The sequence below is a fragment of the Trachypithecus francoisi genome, unplaced genomic scaffold (assembly GCF_009764315.1).
Source record: "Trachypithecus francoisi isolate TF-2019V2 unplaced genomic scaffold, Tfra_2.0 Lachesis_group4, whole genome shotgun sequence".
NCBI classification, from domain to species: Eukaryota; Metazoa; Chordata; class Mammalia; order Primates; family Cercopithecidae; genus Trachypithecus; species Trachypithecus francoisi.
This window is the reverse complement of record NW_022681469.1, coordinates 103,536,273-103,559,634: the sequence shown is the minus strand read 5'-3', so window position 1 is coordinate 103,559,634 and position 23,362 is coordinate 103,536,273. Positions and strand designations below refer to the sequence as shown.

At 43.7% G+C, this 23,362-nt stretch overlaps 1 protein-coding gene across 6 annotated transcripts in view; it reads left to right on the top strand.

The window, feature by feature from the left end:
* MINDY4 (MINDY lysine 48 deubiquitinase 4) overlaps positions 1-23,362 on the top strand; it is a 125,829-nt gene that overhangs the window by 45,428 nt on the left and 57,039 nt on the right. For all 6 annotated transcript variants that reach the window (XM_033194616.1, XM_033194613.1, XM_033194614.1 and 3 more), the window contains exon 6: positions 16,472-16,530. In XM_033194616.1, the coding sequence (XP_033050507.1) occupies positions 16,472-16,530 (59 nt within the window). The remainder of the gene's footprint in view (positions 1-16,471; positions 16,531-23,362) is intronic.

Genomic DNA, 23,362 nt, shown 5'->3' with positions numbered 1-23,362 from the left:
AATTTCCTGGAGGTTCTTTTTTCATGATGGGGCAGTGTGGGGTGGAAGGAAGCATAGCTCTAGGAAACAGTCTTGACTTGATCTTGCTCTAGCCAAACCAGGGGAGGACAGAGAATCACAGTCTCTGTGCCCAAGGAGACCTTTGGGTCATCCATTTGGTGCAGTCAGTAAAATAAATTATTTTTAAAAATACTGGAGGACCAGCCTCAGGTTCAGAGGCAGAGCCAGACATTGTGGTCCTGAAACTTACACAATCTGAGTGACCTCTTTAAGGGAAAGAATATGAAAGTATTTAATTTTCACAAATTTTCCAAAAAGACAAGACTGTGTGAACACACATTTCTAAGGTCTCTTAGAAAGAAAAGTCCCTGAAGCGTAAGCTTCGTTAGCTTCATGGTAAATCAAATGCTCTTCGGGTTGTTATTATTATTATTTTTTTCTGGCCAAGTAAGGACATTAAAACGATTTCATAAAATTTCACAATCTTATTTCAAGATTATGTCAACCTTTAAAATGAACAAATTAAGCTTAGCAAAACATTTCGCTGCATTGTTTTTTATTTTTCTCATGTCACCACGGACCTGTGTGTCTTGGACAGTTGGTAATTTTCCAAGCTTCAGTGTCTTCATTTGTAAAAAATAGGGCTAAAAAGTTCTTATGCTGCTTTCTACACAGGACTTCTATGAGAATTAAATTTTAAAACGTGCTTAGCAAGTGCCAGGAAAAGTAGAAGGTGCTGCTTAGATGAGCAATTATTATTGAAGGGCAAAGCTATAGAACATTTAGTGTCCTTACAAGGTCACAGAAAAGGTAAATCAAAGCCCAGGGAAGGTAAATATTTGCCCAAGGTCACTTGGAGAAAGGCATGAGCTCCAAAAATAAGTGTTATTTAAAGGTAAGCCTCTTCATCTTTTTAAAAGTAAATGAGGCCGGGTGCGGTGGCTCAAGCCTGTAATCCAGCACTTTGGGAGGCCGAGACGGGCGGATCACAAGGTCAGGAGATCGAGACCATCCTGGCTAACACGGTGAAACCCCGTCTCTACTAAAAAATACAAAAAAACTAGCCGGGCGAGATGGCGGGCGCCTGTAGTCCCAGCTACTTGGAGGCTGAGGCAGGAGAATGGCGTGAACCCGGGAGGCGGAGCTTGCAGTGAGCTGAGATCTGGCCACTGCACTCCAGCCTGGGCGACAGAGCGAGACTCCGTCTCAAAAAAAAAAAAAACAAAAAAAAAAAGTAAATGAACCCAAATTTCTTTCTTTTCAAATGGCTATGAGGTCAACCTTGGACCCAGTCAGAGCTGTTTCGAACATGCGGCTCACAGCTCTTATATAAATGCTTATGTAGGGGAATGCCTTATAAGTTTGAAAGGAAAATGCTTCATCCTAGAAGTTGTTTTAAACCATGCTTTGACATATTTAACCAAACAGAGCCTAAGTGGGTTTAGTGTTTTGTGGGACTCAGCCTCTCTCGTGGGTGCAGCTTACTTCCCTGACACGTTGGTTGGCCTTTATTAGGACAGTCTTGGGCAGGATTGGTGCCCCAGAGTGGCTTCTCCTAGCAGCTAAGTAAACATCTCCACACAGCTTTTCAATCTACTGTGGAAATTGGCAGCCACTCCGTCAGGCAGCCTGTCAGAACCTTCCTTTTGTCATGCCAAGGATGACTTTAGACCTCCCTGGGACAAGGCCAAGGCTGTAGAGGCAATCCTTTCCATCCTGGGCTCTCACACCATCCTTGGGAGGCAGCCCCAGGGACCTCTGGGGAGGGAGGCTGGGCTGCCAGGGATCCCTAATCAGAGGCAGCCTTAGTGGCCCTGCCCACTGGGTGTGCAGCCTGCGGCCCACTTACACCTGGGACACCTCATGCCAGGCACCCCATCACATCTCCAGCACTGGCCTTGGTCACTGGGCTCATCCAGCATCTCGTGATGGGTGGGCTTGGTCAAGTCCAGCAGCCACGGGCTAGTGTGCAGAGGGGTGGAGGTGAGACCAAGATGAAGGGAGATCATAGTCTAGCAACATTTTGCTTGGTGAACTGCATACCTCAGGCCAGACTGGTTATTCAGTGAATTTGAGTGTGTTCCAGAGACATGCTTCATAGAGATCACTTTTCCTTCAAGAAGGTATTTTTCTCTCCCTGGGGTAACGTCATGTCTACCCACCGTTTCACTGCCTGTTGAGCAACTCCTGCCTCTTGCACCAGTCACCTTTTGGAGCTGACTTCAGCTGTGCCCAGGAAACTTCAGCCTGAGAGAAGAGCAGGGAGGTATGAACTGGGAGGGCCACAAAGTCCTGCTGGTATGTGTCTCCCCAAGGGAAGAGCAATCTGTCCTAATGCATTTTGGGTCTTAAGAAAATGAAGGCGGTGCCTCAAATATCCAGCATGGGATAGATTAAAATAAACCAAGATGAGAGTCAGGAGCCTAAAACTCTATTTCTGCCTACTAACCAGGGGCCCTGGGAAAGCTCTGTCCTTGACTCCACCTCCAGCAGGGCTGCAGGATTAGATTAGATGGTCTAGATTAGCCTTTTCAGCCCTTCCAGCTGGATGAGCTATATCTAGGTGATCTCTGAGTACTCCTCAGCTTCCAGAGGGAGCAATCATTGAATACCAATTGCGTGCCAGGGTCTTGTATGAGAAATTGGAAGATTAGGGAAATAATATGAGGGAAGGTCACATTTCTTTACACTTTTGTTTTGCAAACTGTATGCCCTTGAAGAAAACTTCTGAGTCTGAGACTGTGATAAATTTCTTCTCCATTCCTGGAATGTTCCAGAATCCAGCCTGACTCAAGGAACAGAGATACAGGAAGGAGAAATGTTGGAACTGATTTCAGATCTTGCTCTGGCTCTGCATACTTCTTGTCAAGGACGTGTGCCAAGGACTGTTGGGAGGGACACGTACGGAAAGAGAGTTTAGCTGAGAAACCATCACCCCAACAAAACAATGGCTTAGGAGGCTGGAGTACCGCACGTGTTCTCTCCAGCCAGACAGCCTGGGCCCAATGGCTTTTCCAGGAGGATGCGGGGCCATCCATTTCTCCCTCCCTCCTACCCGGGCCCCCCCGCCCCGCTCTGCCTCCCAAATCTGTCCTCACTGGGCGATCTCTATCTTTGTCCACCTTTGTCATCATGGACCCAGATGAGAGAGACTTGGGTATGCAGCTCAGTTCCCAATTAAGGGTTTCACTGGTTTCAGGAAGATAATTTATTTGAGTTGAATTGTTAAGGCAGATTGTTTTCACAGGATTCCAAGCAGAGAGCTTTTCTCACAGGAAATGTCAGACCAGCAATTCTAGTCAGGTTTTCCACATCCTTAAGAGGAAAGAAAAGACAGAGAGAAAAAAATATTCCTTTTATATGTTGTAGGTGAACCATTTGAGAACTGGCAACTGCCGGGTATAAACTTAAGATCTGTTAAAGTTGCTATTCGTTGTGATGGTTAGTGCACACGATGACTTCTCGATAACCCAACCCTTCGTGAGACCTCATGTTCTTTATGGCTTAATTTGAAAAACGCCTGTGAATATCCAGTGACCAAGGGAGGTGGAGGAAGCCCCTCCAGAGGCTCAGAGTCCCGCTGAGCTCCCAGGAGGTGAAGCCACTGAAGAATTCCCATCCTCTCCTTGGACCTTGTTTTCCTTGTCTGTAACACCAAAGGTCATGCCAGGTGACATCTAAGTGCCATCCAGCTCTAACCACAATTCTGTACTCCGCCTATACCTAAAGGAGCTTGGCTGAGGAGCTACAGGAAACCAAAGAAAAAAGGAGAACAGGAAAGTGAAAGGAAAAAACTTTTCTTCCATGGAGAACTTGGGTTTGTCCTTTTTTTTTTTTTTTTGCATTCTACATTTAAAAAAACTTTTTTAAAAAAGTCTTTTTATATCAACTTGCCCTCAGGGATCTGACTCACAAAAGCTTACTGCTTCTCCAGCAGTTCAGTCATTCACGAGAGCTGTTGAAGTGATAGGGGCTATGCAGAGTCACTGATGGAAAAGCCAGGAAGGAGTGCAGCACCGCTGTCCCTGGTGGGCACCTCCAGTGTTTGCTGTGTACATACATGGCCAAGAAGTGCTTGCAGGTGGGGAGGGGCTGGGTCTGAAGAGCAGAAGCCCAGGTTCCCGAAGTGTTGTGGTTCTTATAGCCCCTCAAAGACAACTCCAGCAAAAGGGAGGTTGAGACTAGAGGCAATGCATCTGTTGACAGGTGATGCCAGTCTTACCTATCATGTGCGTGTCCATCCAGTTCTTCTATGTCTGCCCATGTCTGAATAACTCTCTCCTTAATTATAATCTAACTGTCTTGTTCATTGCACAATGATGTTCTGTTTCACGTGGGGGAGTGGTAGGAGTGCTGAATTTGTAGTCAGGAAACCTGGACTCTGGTCCTGGGGTTTTCAGTTTCACTCGCCTTGTTGCATGGCCTCCAGTATGTATATCACCAGCATATTGGGTATGTGTGGGATGCTGGACATCCTCATCTTGTTACTGACTCTAGCAGGGATGCTTCCAATGCCTCAGCGTTAGGTAGGATGTTCTTTAGGGTTCAAATAAAACCCTTCCCTTAAGCATGCTAAGAATTATTTTTAAAGAACCATATATGGATATTTATTTTTATCAAGTGCTTTTTCTGCATCTATTTAGATTATTTTATATTTTTTAAATCTCTTGGTTTGAATTACATTATTAGATTTTCTACTGTTAAAATAGTCTTGCATTTCTATTTGGTCATAATTTCTCTCAAGCTCATGGCTAATACAGTTGTCTATTTTATTTTATATTTTTGTATTTTATGTTTACAGGTATTCGTTTTTTAGAATCAAGGTTGTGGTAGCCTCATTAATCATCATTATCTCAACTAACACGTAGACATTTCTGTATGTAGGGTGCTATTCCTAGTACTTGATGTATTAACTCATTTAATTCTCACAACAATCTTTTGAGGGAAGACTATTATTAGCCCCATTAGATGACGAATAAAGAATAGATGAAGAATCTGAAGCCCAGAGAAGCTGGACACTTGGCTCTCCTGCACAGACTTTTAGTGTGTCAGTGAGATTCACAGCTGGGATGGGTGGTTCAGGGTCAAAGTGCACACTCTTTGGGAATGTAAACTGGGGAGATTTTCTCATATTTGGTGGAACACATCAGTAAAACTCTTCATGTGTATGTTGGGGCTGGAAATGGGGATGAATTTTAAATTAATGATTTAAGAAAATTATTATAGGTAGTTTCGGATTTTCTGTTCATTTTTTAGTCAGTTTTGTGATTTTTCTAGAAAGTGGTCCCACCTGTCAGTTTTCAGATGTATTGGTTTGAACTTATTCGTACTATATTCTTCTTACTGAAAAGCTGCCATTGATAATGTTTAGTTTTATCCTTCCTTTTCACTCTTAGTATTGTTTATTTATACTCTCTTCTCTTTATCAATCTTGCCAAAGGTTTGCCTTTTTATTAATCTTTTAAAAGAGTCAGTTTTGAGGGTTGTTGAATCTATTTATTATTTCTTGTTTCATTAACTTTTTCATCTTGCGTTGATTTTTCCTCCTTTCTACTCTCTTTTTTTTTTTTTTTTTTTTTTTGAGACGGAGTCTTGCTCTGCTGCCCAGGCTGGAGTGCAGTGGCCGGCTCTCAGCTCACTGCAAGCTCCGCCTCCCGGGTTCACGCCATTCTCCTGTCTCAGCCTCCCGAGTAGCTGGGACTACAGGCGCCCGCCTCGTCGCCCGGCTAGTTTTTTGTATTTTTTTAGTAGAGACGGGGTTTCACCGTATTAGCCAGGATGGTCTCGATCTCCTGACCTCGTGATCCGCCCGTCTCGGCCTCCCAAAGTGCTGGGATTACAGGCTTGAGCCACCGCGCCCGGCCCTTTCTACTCTCTTTTGGTCTATTCTGTTGTTCTCTTTTGCAGGGGGGTGCTTAGCTCTTTGCTTTCCACTGTTCCACAGTAATAGGTGCCTTTATGCTATACATTGCCCTCTCCATATTACTTTAACTGCTTCCCATAAGACTTTATAAGTTGTGTTTTTGACGTTAACCATTTTGAAATCTTTTCTGCCATTATTTCTTTAAAATTTTCTAATGCATGGGTTATTTTGGGGGGATGTAGAGGAGCTATCTCTTTATTATTGAATTCTTGTTTTATTTCTTAGTAATCAGAAACACAGTTTGGAATTTTTTGAGACATATATGTGGACTGCTGTATGGTCAATATTTATAAATTTGTGCTTGACAAGAATATATTATTTAACAGTTGGATATTTTGGATCAAACATGTTATTTTAATGTTCAAATATTCTTTATTCTTATTAATGTTATTTTTCTGCTTGATCTGTTAGTTGCTGGGAGATATGTGTTAAAATTTTCTATTATGCTCATGGATTGAACAGTTTCTCCTTGTAGTTCTGTCAAATTTTTGATAATATGTTTTGAAGCTGTGTTGTTAGGAGCATAGAGGTTCATGATGGCTACATTTTTCTGTTGAATTTTTCCTTTTATTACTCTCTAGTAAGTAAGTTTATCACTAATAATACTTTTTATCCCAAAGTCTGTTTTTATCTGATAGCATTTAGCTACATCATCTTTTCAATGGCTAGTATACAAGTGGTATATTTTTGCCATGCTTTAGTGTTAAGCTTTTTTATCATGTGTCTTAAAACAGCATATAGATACTTTTTTAAAGTAAAATTCAATCTCTGTCTCTTTTAACTGGCAAGTTTAATTTTTTTGCCTTTAGTATAATTGCTGATTTACTTGAATTTATTTGTCCTGTTATATTTCATACTTCCCTTTTGCCACACTTTTTCTTTATATCATTTCTCCTCTTTTCTTGCATTATTTTTTAAATTAACCATTTGAAAGTGAACAATTCAGTGACATTCAGTACATTCACAGTGTTGTATAACCACCACCTCTGTCTAGTTCTAGAACATTTTCATTTCTTCTGAGTAAAATCCCTTATGCATTAAGCAGTTTTTCTCCATTCTTCCCCTAACCCCTAGTCTCTGGCAACTACCAATCTGTGATATTTCACATAAGTGGAATCATATAAGCTTTTGTGTCAGGCTTCTTTCACTTAACATAATGTTTTTGAGGTTCATCCATGTTGTAGCATGTATCCATACCTCATTCCTTTTGATGGCAGAATAATACTCCATTGTATGGATATATAACATTTTATTTATTTACTCATTTGTTAATTGACATTTGGGTTGTCTCCACCTTTTGGTTATTGTAAATAGTGCTGCCATGAACATTTATGCCCATGTATTTGTTTGAGTCCCTGTTTTCAGTTCTTTGGGGGTGTATACTGAAAAATGGAATTGCAGAATAATTTTATTTTTAACTTTTTGGGGAACTCCCAGACTGTTTTCCACAGTGGCACTTACTTGTGAATTATTGAAATGTATTTTGTTCTACTCTTTTCACATTTAGAAATTATACATTATGTTTTTATTGTTCTGGTGGTTACTTCTAAATTTTTTTTTTTTTTTTTTTTTTTTTTTTTTTTGAGACGGAGTCTTGCTCTGCCGCCCAGGCTGGAGTGCAGTGGCCGGTCTCAGCTCACTGCAAGCTCCGCCTCCTGGGTTTACGCCATTCTCCTGCCTCAGCCTCCCAAGCAGCTGGGACTACAGGCGCCCGCCATGTCGCCCGGCTAGTTTTTTTTTTTGTATTTTTTTAGTAGAGACGGGGTTTCACCATGTTAGCCAGGATGGTCTCGATCTCCTGACCTCGTGATCCGCCCGTCTCGGCCTCCCAAAGTGCTGGGATTACAGGCTTGAGCCACCGCGCCCGGCCTAAATTTTTAATCTTAATTGACTTTAATCAATCCTTCTACCCCCTCAAAAAAATGTGACATTTTGGGAAGCTTTAACTCTGATGATCGTTTCCCATTCCTATGCTCCTGTTTATTATGTCAGGTGTTTTAGTTTCATGTTGTTTTTAACTACTCTTAAATTAGTTGCTATTGTTATTATTTTAATTGTTTCTATTGCCAGTTCTCATTTAGGTTTATCTAAATGCTTACTGATTTCTTTTATTCCTGATATGAGTCCTTAATTGTTCATTCAGTGGAGGTTTGTGATAGTTAACTGTTTTAATCCTTGTCTGAAAATGTCTTCATTTTGTTCTTACTTTTAATGATGTTTTAGTTGGGAATTTCAAAGTTGACAGTTATTTTCTTTCAGCTTTGAAGATGTTATTTTATTGTCTTATGCCCTTGTCATTGCTATGGAGAGGTCTGCTGTAACTGTTTATAGGTAATACGCCTTTTCTCTAAGATTTTTCTCATTGTCTTTGGTATTCCAGTAGTTTTAAAATGACATGTCTAGGTGTGCATTTATTTTTACATGTCCGTTTGAATGTCATGTTTCTGTGAGGATACATGTCTGGAAAGTTCTTAGCAATTACCTTTTCAGGTATTCCCTTCCTAGATTCTCATTATTCTTCCCTTCTGGAGCTTCTTTTATATGTAGGTTGGACTTTAGAAGTTTTTCCTCCATGTCTCTGCTCTTTCATGCATTTTATCTCTTTCCTGATTGGTGATATTCTGAGTAATGTCATCTGATAGCTCTTAGTACTTAATGATGTCTTCACTTGTCTAATCTACTGTTTATGTTTACCAAAAGATTTTTTCCAAACTTTAAAGATGTTCAAAACTGCAAAAAACTTGAAAGAAGAGTACAATGAATATCTGTAGGCTTTTCACCTAAATTCAGCAATTGATACAATTTTGTCACATTTGTTCTTTCTCTTTCTTTCTCTCATCTCCTCCCCAATATATATTACATGTATTTATATATACACGTATTTTTCTGATGATTCATTCTAAAGGAAAATACAGATATCCTGGCATTTCACTTGTAAATATTTCGGCATGCATCTCCTAAGGGCAAGAACATTTTCCTCCACAATCACAGTACCCACAACACTTCTTTCTTTCTTTCTTTTCTTTTCTCCCCTTCCCCTCCCTCCCTCCCTCCCTCCCTTCCTTCCTTCCTTCCTTCCTTCTTTCCTTCCTTCTTTCTTTCTTTCTTGACAGAATCTTGCTCTCACACCCAGACTGGAGTGCAGCGGTGTGATCTTGGCTCACTGTCACCTCCATCTCCCAGATTCAAGGGATCCTCCCATAGTCCTATAGATGGAACTACAGGCTCATACCACCAAGCCTGGCTAATTTTTGTATTTTTAGTAGAGGCAGGGTTTTGCCATGTTGCCCAGGCTGGTCTCAAACTCCTGGGCTCAAGTAATCCTCCTGCCTCAGCCTCCTAAAGTGTTGGGATTACAGGTATGAACCAGTGTACCTGGCCCAATAAATTTCATATTGATTCAATAACATTAACTGACATGTAGCCCATAATCACATCTTTCTCAAGTGTTCCCGAGATATTCTTTTTTTTTTTTTTTTGAGACGGAGTCTCGCTCTGTCGCCCAGGCTGGAGTGCAGTGGCCGGATCTCAGCTCACTGCAAGCTCCGCCTCCCGGGTTTACGCCATTCTCTCGCCTCAGCCTCCCGAGGAGCTGGGACTACAGGCGCCCGCCATCTCGCCCGGCTAATTTTTTGTATATTTTAGTAGAGACGGGGTTTCACCGTGTTAGCCAGGATGGTCTCGATCTCCTGACCTCGTGATCCGCCCGTCTCGGCCTCCCAAAGTGCTGGGATTACAGGCTTGAGCCACCGCGCCCGGCCCCGAGATATTCTTTTAGGCTTTATTTTTTTTTCAATCCAGGATCCATTCAAGGTTTGCCCATTGTCTTGGTTGACATGCCTGTCTAATATTTATTTATTTATTTCAGACAAGGTTTCACTCTTGCCTAGGCTGGAGTGCAGTGGCATGATCGATCACAGCTCACTGCAGTCTTGGCTTCCCAGGCTCAAGTGATCCTCCTACCTCAAGCCTCCCCAGCAGCTAGGATTACAGGCGTGCACCATCACACTTGGCTAATTTTTTATTTTTTATTTATTTATTTTTTGCAGAGATGGGGTATCACTATGTTGCCCAGACTGTTGTCCAACTTCTTGGCCCCCTGAAGTGTTGGGATTATAGGTGTTAGCCACTGCACTGAGCCTCTAGTCTATTTTAACCTCAGTTTTAGTTTTTCATGAAGAGAATGGGCTTGTTTTCCTAAGAACACCCATATTCTAGATTTGTTGTCTTGTTTCATTATTAGGTTTATATTAAGCATTTTTTGGGGGGGAAGGACAATACAGAAGTGATGTTGTGTATTTCCTGTTACATCACATCAGGACCACATTAATGCCAGCTTGTTTTATTTTGATGATGCTAATTTGGATCACTCTGTTAAGGTGGTGTATGTCACTCTCTCTATCATTATAAAGATAACTTTCCCTTTGGCAATTAATAAGTAATCTGAAACTTTCAGACCATATGAATACCCTGTTTCTCAAAAACCTTCCATCCAGTTGTATTGGCATCTACTGATGACCCTTTCCCATATAAATGATTAAATTGGAGTGTATAAAATGATGATTTTCTAATTTTATAATTCCTTCTACATTCATTGACGGTATTCTGTAGAGAAGAGCTTGCCCATCTTCTCTCTCTTTTCCTTGCACTACCCGCAGCTTCTTCCTTTTTGTCCTTTATTCCTTCCTCTTTCAGTAGCAGATTCATGAACGTTTTTTTCAATATTTAATGTATTATCTATCACCATTGTTATATGCCCATTATTTCAGTGACTACATTTACTCTTCAGAGCTGCCCATTCTTTTTTTATGTATAATGTCTAGCTCTTTTCTTTTTTTTTTTTTTTTTTTTTTTTTGAGACGGAGTCTTGCTCTGCCACCCAGGCTGGAGTGCAGTGGCCGGATGTCAGCTCACTGCAAGCTCCGCCTCCCGGGTTTACGCCATTCTCCTGCCTCAGCCTCCCGAGTAGCTGGGACTACAGGCGCCCGCCTCGTCGCCCGGCTAGTTTTTTGTATTTTTTTAAGTAGAGACAGGGTTTCACCGTATTAGCCAGGATGGTCTCGATCTCCTGACCTCGTGATCCGCCCGTCTCGGCCTCCCAAAGTGCTGGGATTACAGGCTTGAGCCACCGCGCCCGGCCGTCTATCTCTTTTCTTATGATTTCCATTCCTGTTTTTAAGAAGTTTCTCTAATCTTTCTAATGTACAGCCTCTCTGAGATTGTCGCTCCATCTTGAGTCTTTGGGAGTCCTATTTGCTGTGTCTGTTGGCTTTCACCCATGGTACATCGTTTCTCATGTGCTTGAGAGTTTATTATTTTCAGCATATTTTAGTAGGACTTATAAAACAAATAAAAAAACAAAAAAACCTCTCTCTTCCAGGGAATCTTGTGTGAACTGGTTTGTAGAAGTGCTCTGTCAGATTATTTTACATTACTTTGGTTAGGTGTGCTGGGGTATCACTGACTTCGGAAAAATTTATGTTAATTTCTTGTATTCTAGATTCTTGTGTCATATGAATGGGGTCAATTTGACCATTGACACTGGGTTCTGATATTTCGTCAAATATATAGCAAATGTCTTAGTCTATTTTCTGTAGCATATAACAGAGTACCTGAAACTGAGTAGTTTATAAGGAAACAAAATTTGTGTACTACAATTCTGGAGGTTGGAAAGTCCGAGGATGGGAGGTCACATCTAGTGAGGGCCTTCTTGCTGGTGGGGGCCCTCCGCAGAGTGCTGAGGTAGCTCAAGGAATCACACGATGGGGAGGTTGAGTGTGCCAATTCAGGTCTGTCTTCCTCTTCTTAGAAAGCCACCAATCCCACTCCCATAACAACTTGTTAATTTATGAACCCATTAATCCATTCATGAGAGCAAAGCCCTCATGACCCAATCATCTCCTGAATGCCCCACCCTCTCAATACTGCCACATTGGGGATTTAATTTCAACATGAGTTTTAGAGGGGTCCGATATTCAAACCATAGCAGTAAGTGATCAGTATCTTTATTTTCATGAGATGCCTTTCTTTTAGAACCCATAACTAATTTAGCCAAGAATCTAGTAACAAACAGAGGAGTAAGCATCTCCTCTTCTCAGTTTTTATTTTTTTTTGTTGTTTATTTTTATTTTTTAGGGGTAGCGGCTTGCATGATCATAGCTTATTACAACCTTAAACTCCTGGGTTCCGGCAATCCTCCCACCTCAGCCTCCCGAGTAGCTGGGACTACAGGTGCGTGACACCACGCTCAACTAATTTTTTTATTTTTTGTAGAGAGAGGGTCTTGATATGTTGCCCAGGCTGGCCTCAAGTGATCCTCCCGCTTCTGCCTCCGTCTCCGCCTCCCAGAATGCTGGGACTATAGGCATGAGCCACCACACCTGGCTTCTTCTCTGTTATTATGTGAGAGTGACTCTTCACTAAGCCAAGGATTCAGGTATTCAGAGATTGAGTCCTGGTCCCTTGGAGCCCAGAACACCAGCAGTGACCTGGCTCGTGCCTCTCCCTGGGGCTGGGGCGGGGCATGAGAAGAGCTGTGGTGGGAGGTGGAGGCCTCAGCAGAGGGGTGAGCGGAGTTTTGCCAGTTGGCCCCCATGGATTTATTAGTTGCATACTTTGACACATGTCTCTGGGTTATCTGAACAATCACACTTTGAAAAAGTGTTTTGAATCCCTTGATTGATCTTTTTGTCGTTGTTGTTCAGAATAGTTTCACTCAAAGGGAAGAACATGTTTTTAAACTGACCTTTTAAACTTTGTAAAGCTTATGCCAGAAAGAGACACATGAAAGGAACAATAAGCACATTCTCTACATGGAAGCATAATTGAAGTCTCTGGTGATGAGATCTATGGGAACCCGGCACAAAGCATCTGAGCTGGGCTCTTATAGCTGATGGATGGCCCTCTGGGTGGAAGTCCTGTGACCAGAGAGAGAGGCCAAGCTGTACCCTACCCAGTGGGTACATGATTCCCACCATCTCAGCGGGCTCATGGCCACCTGCCTACCTTCAGGAGCCAAGGGAACCACTTGGGAGATTTGGCCCTTGTCCTATAGTCTGCAGGAAGCCATGGAAGTTTCTGAGCAGAGGAAGGATGTGGAAAATCGAGGCAAGAGCAGAGTAGAGCATTTGAAACCAGCGGCCTGGGTTTGAATCCTGACTCTGGCACTTCTATGTCGTGTGACCTTGTGTAAGCCACCTGGCTTCTGTGAGAATCATCTGGCACTGAGCACCCATTTATGGAGCACTGGCTATAGGCTGGACACCCGAGATCCGGAGGAGACCAAGATAATCCTGCAGTCCTTTCTTCTTCCTTGCTTGTAACTCTTACCATGTGTGTTAGTTTACCATTGCTGCCATAACAAATTACCACAAACTAAGTGGCCTCAAACAACATGAATTTATTATCTCATAGTTCTGGAGGGCTGAAGTTCCACTGGGCTAAAGTCAAGGTGTTGGCAGGGCTGGTTGTTTCTTGAGGATCCAGGGAGAATTTGTTTCCTTGCCCTTTTCACCTTCTAGTACCCACCTGGATTCCTTGGCTTGTAGCTCCTTCCTGTCTGCAAAGCAGATCACTCCAATCTCTGTTTCTATGTTCACATCACCTTCTCTTCTTCTGTGTCAAATCTCTCTTTACCTCTTTATGATAAGGATCCTTATAATTACATTGGTCCCATTTGGGTAATACAGGATAATTTCCTCATCTAAAGATCTTTCACTTATTCTCATTTGCAGAATCCCTTTTGCCATGTAAAGTAACATTCGCAAGGAAGTTCCAGGGATTAGGATGTGGATATAATTGAGAGCTGTTATTCAGCCTACCACACCACGTGACATTGCATTTAATGTCTGTTCATTTTCATATCTGTGTAATGTGTTTCTTCTGGGCAGTGAGATAGATAGGTCTGCCAGATAGCCTCACATGTGCTGGGTGAGTGAGTGAATAAATGAATGAATGTGTTCTTTGGAGTTGAGAAGAAGCTGATGTTCCACTTGAGCTTTAGAGGATTAGTGTGAGTTTGCTTGCCAGAGTATTCTAGATGGAATGAGCAGCTTATGAAAAGATATAGAGGCATGAACTGAGACGTTCAGCATGGAGGAAATGTGGGTGGAATGTGATGGCCCAGAGTGAGATGAGGCTGGGCAGTAGGTGGCCGGGTCATGGAGAGCCTTGCAGGATACCCTAATGGGCCTGGATTTTATTTTTATAAGGAAGCAGTAAATGTAGTTATTGCCATTGTCTTTGGAGTTACCGCCTGGGTTTAAATGCCTGTGCTGCCACTTACTTGCTGTGTAACCCTAGGAAAATTACTAAATGTCTTTGAGACTGAGTGAAATAAGTGCTTCATAAAGCTTTTCTGAGAAGTAGATGACTTTTGAGGCTTGCAAAGCATTTAGCACAGTGTGTGGAACAGTCAAAGGAGCCTGTAGGAATGTATTGGTATTCTTGCTGTTATTTTAATACATGTGATTATTGTTATTATTGATGGTGATGATGGGGACTCTGAAGAATTTCAGCCAGGCTTCAGTGTTGTGGTCAGATTTGCTTTCTAGGAAGATGACTTTGGCAGCCATGTGAAAATGTTGGGGGCCAAGGATGGGTGACACTAAGGGTCAGGAAACCAGTTAGGAGCCTATTAAAATAATCTAGGTGAGAGATGAAGAGGCAGAGAGCAGAGGTGGGGGTTCAAGAGAGATGTTATTGAATGCAGGATGTTGGAGAGATGTCTTTGCTGCTGCTGTTCCCTGCTTGAAATCATTCAAGGGGGATTTTAGAGGCTTAGTACCAATGCCTTGGTCCTTGATTTTCAGAAAGGGACACTGAAGCACAGCAAGGGGAGGATGCCTTGCCTTCATCTCCAGATGAAGCAGTGACAGATGGGATAGGCAGGGTAGAACTCAGGTCCTCAGCCCTTTGTTGCAGAGCAGGCGGAGGTGGGAAGAGTGTGACTGGAAGAGGCTCCTGATGAAAGTGCAGTTCTTCATGGATGGGGGTGCTCTGACACAACCTCAGTGTGATTGCCCCTTCCACACCCCTCTAACCACCCCTCTGTGCCTTAACTCCTCTTTCTAGCTCATTCTTCCACCAGTCCCCACAAGAATGCCTATAGAATCCTGGTGGTGTTGGGCAGAGGGGTTTTGTGGTTTTGAATTAAGGCAAATGACTTGACTGAGTCAAGGAGGGCACGTGGAGGATGAGGACTGCCTGGGAGGAAGGGTGAGGGAGTTCTGTGTTCTAGCACCAGTGAAAGAAACCCAGAGTCTGAAGAAGTGTGTACTCAGGGATTTGGTACTGTGTGTCCTCTGAGGTCTTCCATTCACGCCCCTTCATACATCTTCAGGAGGAAACCAATTCAATAGAGTACACCAGGGCAAGATTACGATTGTTACTTCAATCATATCTTACCCTGCAAGGATGTTGGAGGAAAATATATTTCAATGCCACGCTCAAAAGAGCTGTCATTTTTTAATATAGTAAATGGGTTTTCAGAGAGTGATGTAATACTGTTATTTTTAATACTTTCTGTTTAGAAATGATTTTACTTTATTTCAGATCGATGCATGCTAGAGAACAGAAAAATCTAAAGGGAACTTTAGAAAATGCTCCCTTAAAGGTTCCACCCTTAAAAGGTGGACCCTTTTAAGAAAGCTCTGTGTGTACATACCTGAATTTACAAATCAGAATCACAGGGCAATGTTTTAAGTAACAGGAAGATACGGGAGGGTTCCTTTAAACACCTTGGTACATTTCAGAGGTTTCTTATAAATAACTGCTGATGGCTTTACCAGAAAGCTAGGAGAGAGGAAACAAACAAACAAAAATCATGGAGATGAGATGAACGGATTCTGGGCAATGATGACAAGAACTTGGTTTGTTTGTGCGTGTGTGTGTTTCCCAAAAGTATTGCAGTGAAATTGGCGAGATAGCGTACCTGCAGTGCTTGGCAAATGCCAGCCTACAGAGCTGACCATCCTGTATTGGCTGGTGTATGAGTCTCTTTGTGAGAACACAGAATCGACAAGCATCATGGAGGCTATTTGGTCCCATCCCATGTGGAACCTATGGCTGAGAGAGGGGGAGTGTGGCCGGGCGCGGTGGCTCAAGCCTGTAATCCCAGCACTTTGGGAGGCCGAGACGGGCGGATCACGAGGTCAGGAGATCGAGACCATCCTGGCTAACACGGTGAAACCCCGTCTCTACTAAAAAAAAATACAAAAAATTAGCCGGGCGAGATGGCGGGCGCCTGTAGTCCCAGCTACTCGGGAGGCTGAGGCGAGAGAATGGCGTAAACCCGGGAAGCGGAGCTTGCAGTGAGCTGAGATCCGGCCACTGCACTCCAGCCTGGGCGACAGAGCGAGACTCCGTCTCAAAAAAAAAAAAAAAAAAAAAAAAAGAGAGAGGGGGAGTGAATTCAAGGCACACAGAGGCAAGGCCAAGACTAGAGAGACCTGTCTCCTGAATGCCTGTCCATTGCTTTTAACAGTCTTCTCTGCCGTTTGCATTTCTCTGTCTGTCCCCTCTGGTACATTGATATTTTCTGTTTTCTAGGAAAAATCAGTTGCTGACGTCTGACAAGGTGGATGATGAGCTGGGTGCCCTGCGGCTCGGTAGGTGCAGCGGGTGCCTCTGTGCTGTGCCCATCAGGGCCCAAGGGGTCCTCATTGGCTCTGTCTGAGAGATGGGTGGTGGGGGGCCCCTTTCCTTCCACCTGACCTCAGCAAGTGGGTCCAGTCAAGTGAGCAGAGCAGACTACTCTCTCTCTGATTGATGTCTTCTACTTCTTGCCCTTCTCTCCTGGGGACATCCTTTTAAGAGACCAGTCAATCCTGGATCTACACTGTGGGGCCAGAGAAGCTCTTTGGTATTTTTTTTAGGGCCATTCAGTAATGGCCTTAGTAAGTTAACTAAGGTCTCCAGAAAACAGTTCTCATTCAGAGTATCAGTATAGCTCTGTCTGGGAAGGCCCATCCTTTTAAAAAGTTTTTCAGTGTATTATGGAGGCATAAGACACAAACAGTGAAGGCATTAAGTGTACAACCTTAAGTGCTCTGGTGTGCATCTTCACTTCTGTGTACATCTGTGTAACTGCTCTCTGAGATCAAGATAGAGCATGTTTCCTTCCACTCTTTAGTTTTGAAGCAAACTTTTTTCTTTCTCTTTCTGTAATTTCCTACTCTCCAAAGACTGATGTGTTTGCAGGGTTTTGCAGAAGCAGCTAGAGATTGAGGATGTTGAGACCAACGATTGACCGTGAGAGGATGAGGCTTGAGTGCTGCCAACATTTGCTCCTCTTCTGGAGCCAACAATTTACCTATTGTAACATTTTGGGCAGACAAGAGCTGTTCAGATGCTCTTCTTCTCCCTTTTGAACTCTCCCTTTTAAACTGAAGGAAGAAAGCAGTGCCCCTATTTAGAACTCCCTTGTGTGAGACGTGTAGTCTGACAGTTTGCTTTGACGAAGTTGAAAGAAAGGTGCAGGCCTCTGAGCTGTGGAGGCGGAGGTGGGGGTTTGTTTACTCTGCATAACTCATCCCAGAAGCAGCAGATCCTCAGAACTCCCCAGATGGGGTAGACTTCTGTGCAAGGCTGTGCAGAGTACAGCATGGAGTCAGGAGGTGCTGGCATCCAAACCCTTTTTATGTACCACTGCACTTTAAGATTTTGCAGTGAAAGCTGCTTGTGTTTGGACACAAGCAAAGCAGTTCCTGGTCTTCAGAACCCAGAGAGCTTCTACTGGAAGGAAGGCTGTTAGCAGTTCTCAGAAGCAGCTGTTTGAAGTGTGTGTGTATATGTTTTCTGGAGGGAGGCCGACTCCTCTTTGCTAATGGCTCAGCTAATGATTTAGGAAAGGAGAAGAAGGTGAAGGATAGGAGACCATGGAACCCAGTCATGGAGGGAGTTCATGAAAGAGAAGAAAGGAAGGAGAAGTCTTGTGGGGGCCAGGGTGTTGGGAGTTGAGCAATTCAGAAACAAAAATCATATTTGGTTAGAGGAACAGCACTCCTTCTCCACCCCAGTTCATTTTACTTTGGTTCAATTCAGTAAACTCTTGTCAGCAATTACCTGCCAGGGCATATGCAAGGCTCTGTAGAAGGCAGACCAAGGTGAATAAAAGGTGGCCTTGCCTTTTTGGAGGGTGGGGTAGGTAGGACAAAGGAAGAGAGGTATCTTCCCATAGCAACACATGAAGCAGATGCCCAGCAGTGCTTAACTGCTTTAATAAGCCAAGTTCTGTGATGGGTTTCTGTATTAGTCTGTTCTCATGCTGCTAATAAAGACATACTTGAAGCTGAGTAATTTATAAAGGAAAGAGGTTTAATTGACTCACAGTTCAGCATGGCTGGGGAGGCCTCAGGAAACTTACAATCGTGGCAGAAGGGGAAGCAAACATGTCCTCCACATGGCGGCAGGAAGGAGAAGTCCCCAGCAAAAGGGAGAAAATCCCCTTATAAACCATCAGATCTCATGAGAACTCACTATTACGAGAATAGCATGAGGGTAACCACTTCCATGATTCAATTACCCTCCCACGACACGTGGGGATGATGGGAACTACAGTTCAAGATGAGATTTGGGTGGGGACACAGCCAAACCATATCAGTTCTGGAAGCTTCCATACTGTGTAGGTATTTAGTCTGGACTCTGAAGAATGGGCAAGGTCTTGCCAAATAGAGATGTGGAAGGAGCCGTATAGGCCAAAGCCTGGTGTATGTGTGAGAAAGATTGGCTAGAGGTAACGGCCCTGTCGGGGAGGGTATGGGGGTCAGTGTGAAATGAGGCTGAAGTGAAGGCTGGGCTGGGCAAGATGATTTTGAGTGCTGTGCTAAAGAGCTATACAGCAAGTCATTGGGCAGAGATTCTGTGCTAGTGAGATATCTAGGGCTGTGCATTTGGGGAATATATCTGGACTTAGGTGTAGAATAGACTTTAGGGGTACAAGCTTAGATATTGGGATACTGGTGAGGGGCTCTTGGCGTAGTCCAGAGAAGAGGTAATGAGACCCCTGTTACCTGGGAAATCCAGTGGGTATTTCAGTACCTGCCCGAATATCACCTCTTATGGGAAGTTTCCCTGAGCATTTATGGCAGAATTAATTGCCTCCCTCTCTGCTCTGAAAACCCTTGCACTAGTCCCTTTTTCAGCACTTACTGGGTTATGTTGTAATTTTTCAGGAGGCTCTGTCTCTCCCTTGGCAGGGAGCTGCTTGAATGAAGGGGTGGGGCCTTAGTCATCTCTGACCTGTGTGTCCTACATCATTCCTAGTACATCATGGCTGCTCAAGAATGCTCTTGCTGAGCAAATAGAAACATAAGGGCATATTCCTGTGACAGTGGAGAGAGAAAGGCAACGGGGGGCAGAATATGAGACATTTTGGAGGCAGAGTGATCTAGAGGCTGGACTGGCATGGTGGGTGAGAGAGGGTAGAGGTTTCAGCCTGGGGCTCTTGTAGAAGGGTAAAGAAGAGATGGGTCTTTTATTGAAACTGGAGCCAGGAAGGGTTCTGAGTTTCTGGTGTTGGGGCACTTCCAGAAGATATCTTGTGGTCAGTAGGAAGTTCTACACAGGTTCCCAGAAAAAAGCTATGCGGACCATTCTCCCTATGGAATCTCCTATGAACATCATTCCCCTTGGTATCTTTGACTCCCTATTGAAATAAAACCCAATTACTTTATACATACATACATACATCCTACAAAAAGCACGTAGAATGGTATGGGAAACAAAATCCTTTCCTGCTTTTCAGTCAGACATTTAAACCAGGACCTTAAAAATAGCATTCTCAAACCACTGACATTTACATTACAAATTGTCTGCCTGGCCAACATGTCGTTCTGGAGTGTTTTGTTTTTCCCTTGCATGGTGTTCCCACCACATCTGGGCCCGAGGCCTGCTGTATGGTCCTGAACCAACTCCCTGCATTCAGGGCAATTTCTCCCTGTAGAAGCCAAAGGAGTTTGCCTTTTCCAAGGGGCTCACTCTGGCCTATGCTCCATCAGGGTCTGCTTTTCCTGGGCCCCCAGCCTTCATTCCCAGATTTTCTTCCTGGGACCCAGGCAGAGCATGTTTCAGGCCTGGCTCCCTCCCTGACAACCTCAGATTAAATAGAAACCTCTAAATGGTCTTAAATACTATCACTTTGTGCCTCCAGGAAACAATCTGGCTCAAGGCATTGCAAGAAACCCTTCAGGGACAGTCCTCCAGTAATCTGGAATCACTCAAGTTATCCTGCCCCTTTGTTTGGGGCCTCAGATGTCTAAGGTGGAATTAATCACACATCTCTTTTCCTCCAGAGAACATTCTCAGTGTTGGTCTTTGCAAAGCCTGCCTATCAGTCTTCTTCCCTTTCTTCCTTTCTACCCTTTTTTTTTTTTTTTTTTTTTGAGATGGAGTCTTGCTCTGTTGCCCAGGCTGGAGTGCAGTGGTGTAATCTCACCTTACTGCACCCTCCGCCCTCTGCTTCCCAGGTTCAAGTGATTCTCCTGCCTCAGCCTCCTGAGTAGCTGGGATTGCAGGCCCATGCCACCATGCCTGGCTAATTTTTGTATTTTTGTAGAGATGGGGTTTCGCCATGTTGGCCAGGCCGCTCTTGAACTCCTGACCTCAGGTGATCCATCCACCTCAGCCTCCCAAAGTGTTGGGATTACAGGCATGAGCCACTGTGCCTGGCCCCCTTCCCCGCATTTTACATTTCCCGCTCTCCTTCCCTTTCTCCCTCCTAACTTTCTTTCCTTATTTATCTTTAGCCCTACCCCTTATACTCTTATTACTTTCCTTTCCCATATGCAACAATTCTCTTATGCTTAATCTGTATCTTTTTCTTGTGTATGCTCTTGCAAAATCTATAATGTTTTGTGTGCATCATTTTTACTTGACATAGATAGCATTGTGTTATATATATCTCATTTGGTTTCTTACTTTCTCTACCCACGACCATGTTTTTAAGTCCCATTCTTGTTGCTGGGTAGACATCTGGTCTTTGTTTTAGGTTATTTATGTAAGGCCATGGTCATAGGGTAGCTTTTCAGAGACCCTAACTAAGAAGCTGTATTAGTCCATTTTCATGCTGTTGATAAAAGTATATCTGAGACTGGGCAATTTACAAAGGAAAGAAGTTTAATAGAGAACTCAGAGTTCCACGTTGCTGGGGAAGCCTCACAATCATGGTGGAAGGCAAGGAGGAGCAAGTCAAATCTTGCGTGGATGGTGGCAGGCAAAGAGAGAGCCTGTGTAGGCAAACTCCTGTTTTTAAAAGCCATCAGATGTCATGAGACGTATTCACTATCAGGAGACCAGCACAGGAAAGACCCACCTCCATGATTTGATTATCTCCCACAGTGTCCCTCCCACAACACGTGGGAATTATGGGAGCTACAAGATGAGATTTGGATGGGGATACAGAGCCAAGCCATATCATTCTGCCCCTGGCCCCTCCCAAATCTCATGTCTTCACATTTCAAAACCAATCATGCCTTCCCAACAGTTCCCCAAAGTCTTAACTCATTTCAGCATTAACTTAAAAATCCACAGTTTAAAGTCTCATCTGAGACAAGGCAAGTCCCTTCCACCTATGAGCCAGTAAAATCAAAAGCAAGTTAGTTACTTCCTAGATACAGTGGGGGTACAGGCACTGGGTAAATGCAGCTGTTCCAAATGGGAGAAATTGGCCAAAACAAATGGGCCACAGGCCCTATGCAAGTCCAGAATCCAGCAGGGCAGTCAAATCTTAAAGCTCCAAAGTGATCTCCTTTGACTCCATGTCTCACATCTAGGTCATGCTGATGCAAGAGGTGGGTTCCCATGGTCTTGGGCAGCTCTGCCCCTGTGGCTTTGTAGGGTACAGCCTCCCTCCCAGTTGTTTTCATGGACTAGTGTTGAGTGTCTGTGGCTTTTCCAGGCACATGGTGCAAGCTGTTGGTGAATCTACCATTCTGTGGTCTGGAGGACAGTAGCCCTCTTCTCACAGCTCCACTAGGTGGTGCTCCGTAGGGATTATTTGTGGGGCCTCCACCCCCACATTTCCTTTCTGCACTGCCCTAGCAGAGGTTCTCCATGAGGGCCCCGCTCCTGTAGCAAACTTCTGCCTGGACATCCAGGTGTTTCCATACATCCTCTGAAATCTAGGCAGAGGTTCCCAAACCTCAATTCTTGACTTCTGTGCACCTGCAGGCTCAACACCACATGGTAGCTGCCAAAGGTTGGGCCTTGCACCCTTTGAAGCCACAGCCTGAGCTCTACATTGGCCCCTTTTAGTTATCACTAGAGTGGCTGGGACATAGGGCACAAATCCTTAGGCTGTACAAAGCACAGGGACCCTGGGCCCAGCCCATGAAGCCGTTTTTTCCTCCTAGGCCTCTGGATCTGTGATGAGAGAGCCTGCCATGAAGACCTCTGACATACCCTGGAGACATTTTCCCCTTTGTCTTGGGGATTAACATTTGGATTCTGGCTACTTATGCAAATTTCTGCAGCCAACTTGAATTTCTCCTCAGAAAATGGGATTTTCTTTTCTATTACATTTCTTTTCTATTGCAAGTTTTCCGAGCTTTTGTGCTCTGCTTCCCTTATAAAACTGAATGGCTTTAACAGCACCCAGGTTACCTCTCGAATGCTTTGCTGCTTAGAAATTTCTTCCACCAGATACCCTAAATCATCTCTCTGAAGTTTAAAGTTCCGCAAATCTCTAGGGCAGAGGCAAAATGCTGCCAATATCTTTGCTAGAACATAACAACAGTCACCTTTGCTCCAATTCCCAACAAGTTACTCATCTCCATCTGAGACCTTATTGTTCATACTACTATCAGCATTTTTGTCAAAGCCATTCAACATGTCTCTAGGAAGTTCCAAACTTTCCCACATTTTCCTGTCTTCTTCTGAGCCCTCCAAACTGTTACTCAGTTTCAAAGTCACTTCCACATTTCTGGGTATCTTTTCAGCAGTGCTCCCCTTTACTGGTACCAATTTATTGTATTAGTCTGTTTTCATGCTGCTGATAAAGATGTTCCTGAGACTCGGCAATTTACAAAAGAAAGAAGTTTATTGGACTTACAGTTCCACGTGGCTGGGGAGGCCTCACAATCATGGCAGAAGGCAGGGAGGAGCAAGTCACATCTTACGTGGATGGTGGCAGGCAAAGAGAGAGCTTGTGCAGGCAAACTCCCGTTTTTTAAAGCCATCAGATGTCATGAGACTTATTCACTGTCACAAGAATGGCACAGGAAAGACCCACTCCCATGATTCAGTTATCTCCCACTGTGTCCCTCCCACAACACATAGGAATTATGGGAGTTACAAGATGAAATTTGGTTGGGGACACAGAGCCAAACCATATCGGAAGCATTCTCATCTAAATTCAGATTCATATTTAAATTCCAGACTTTTTTTCCCAGCCCAATGGTAGAATCTATTGGCTTGTTCAGTGACCTGAGTCTCTAGGAGTTC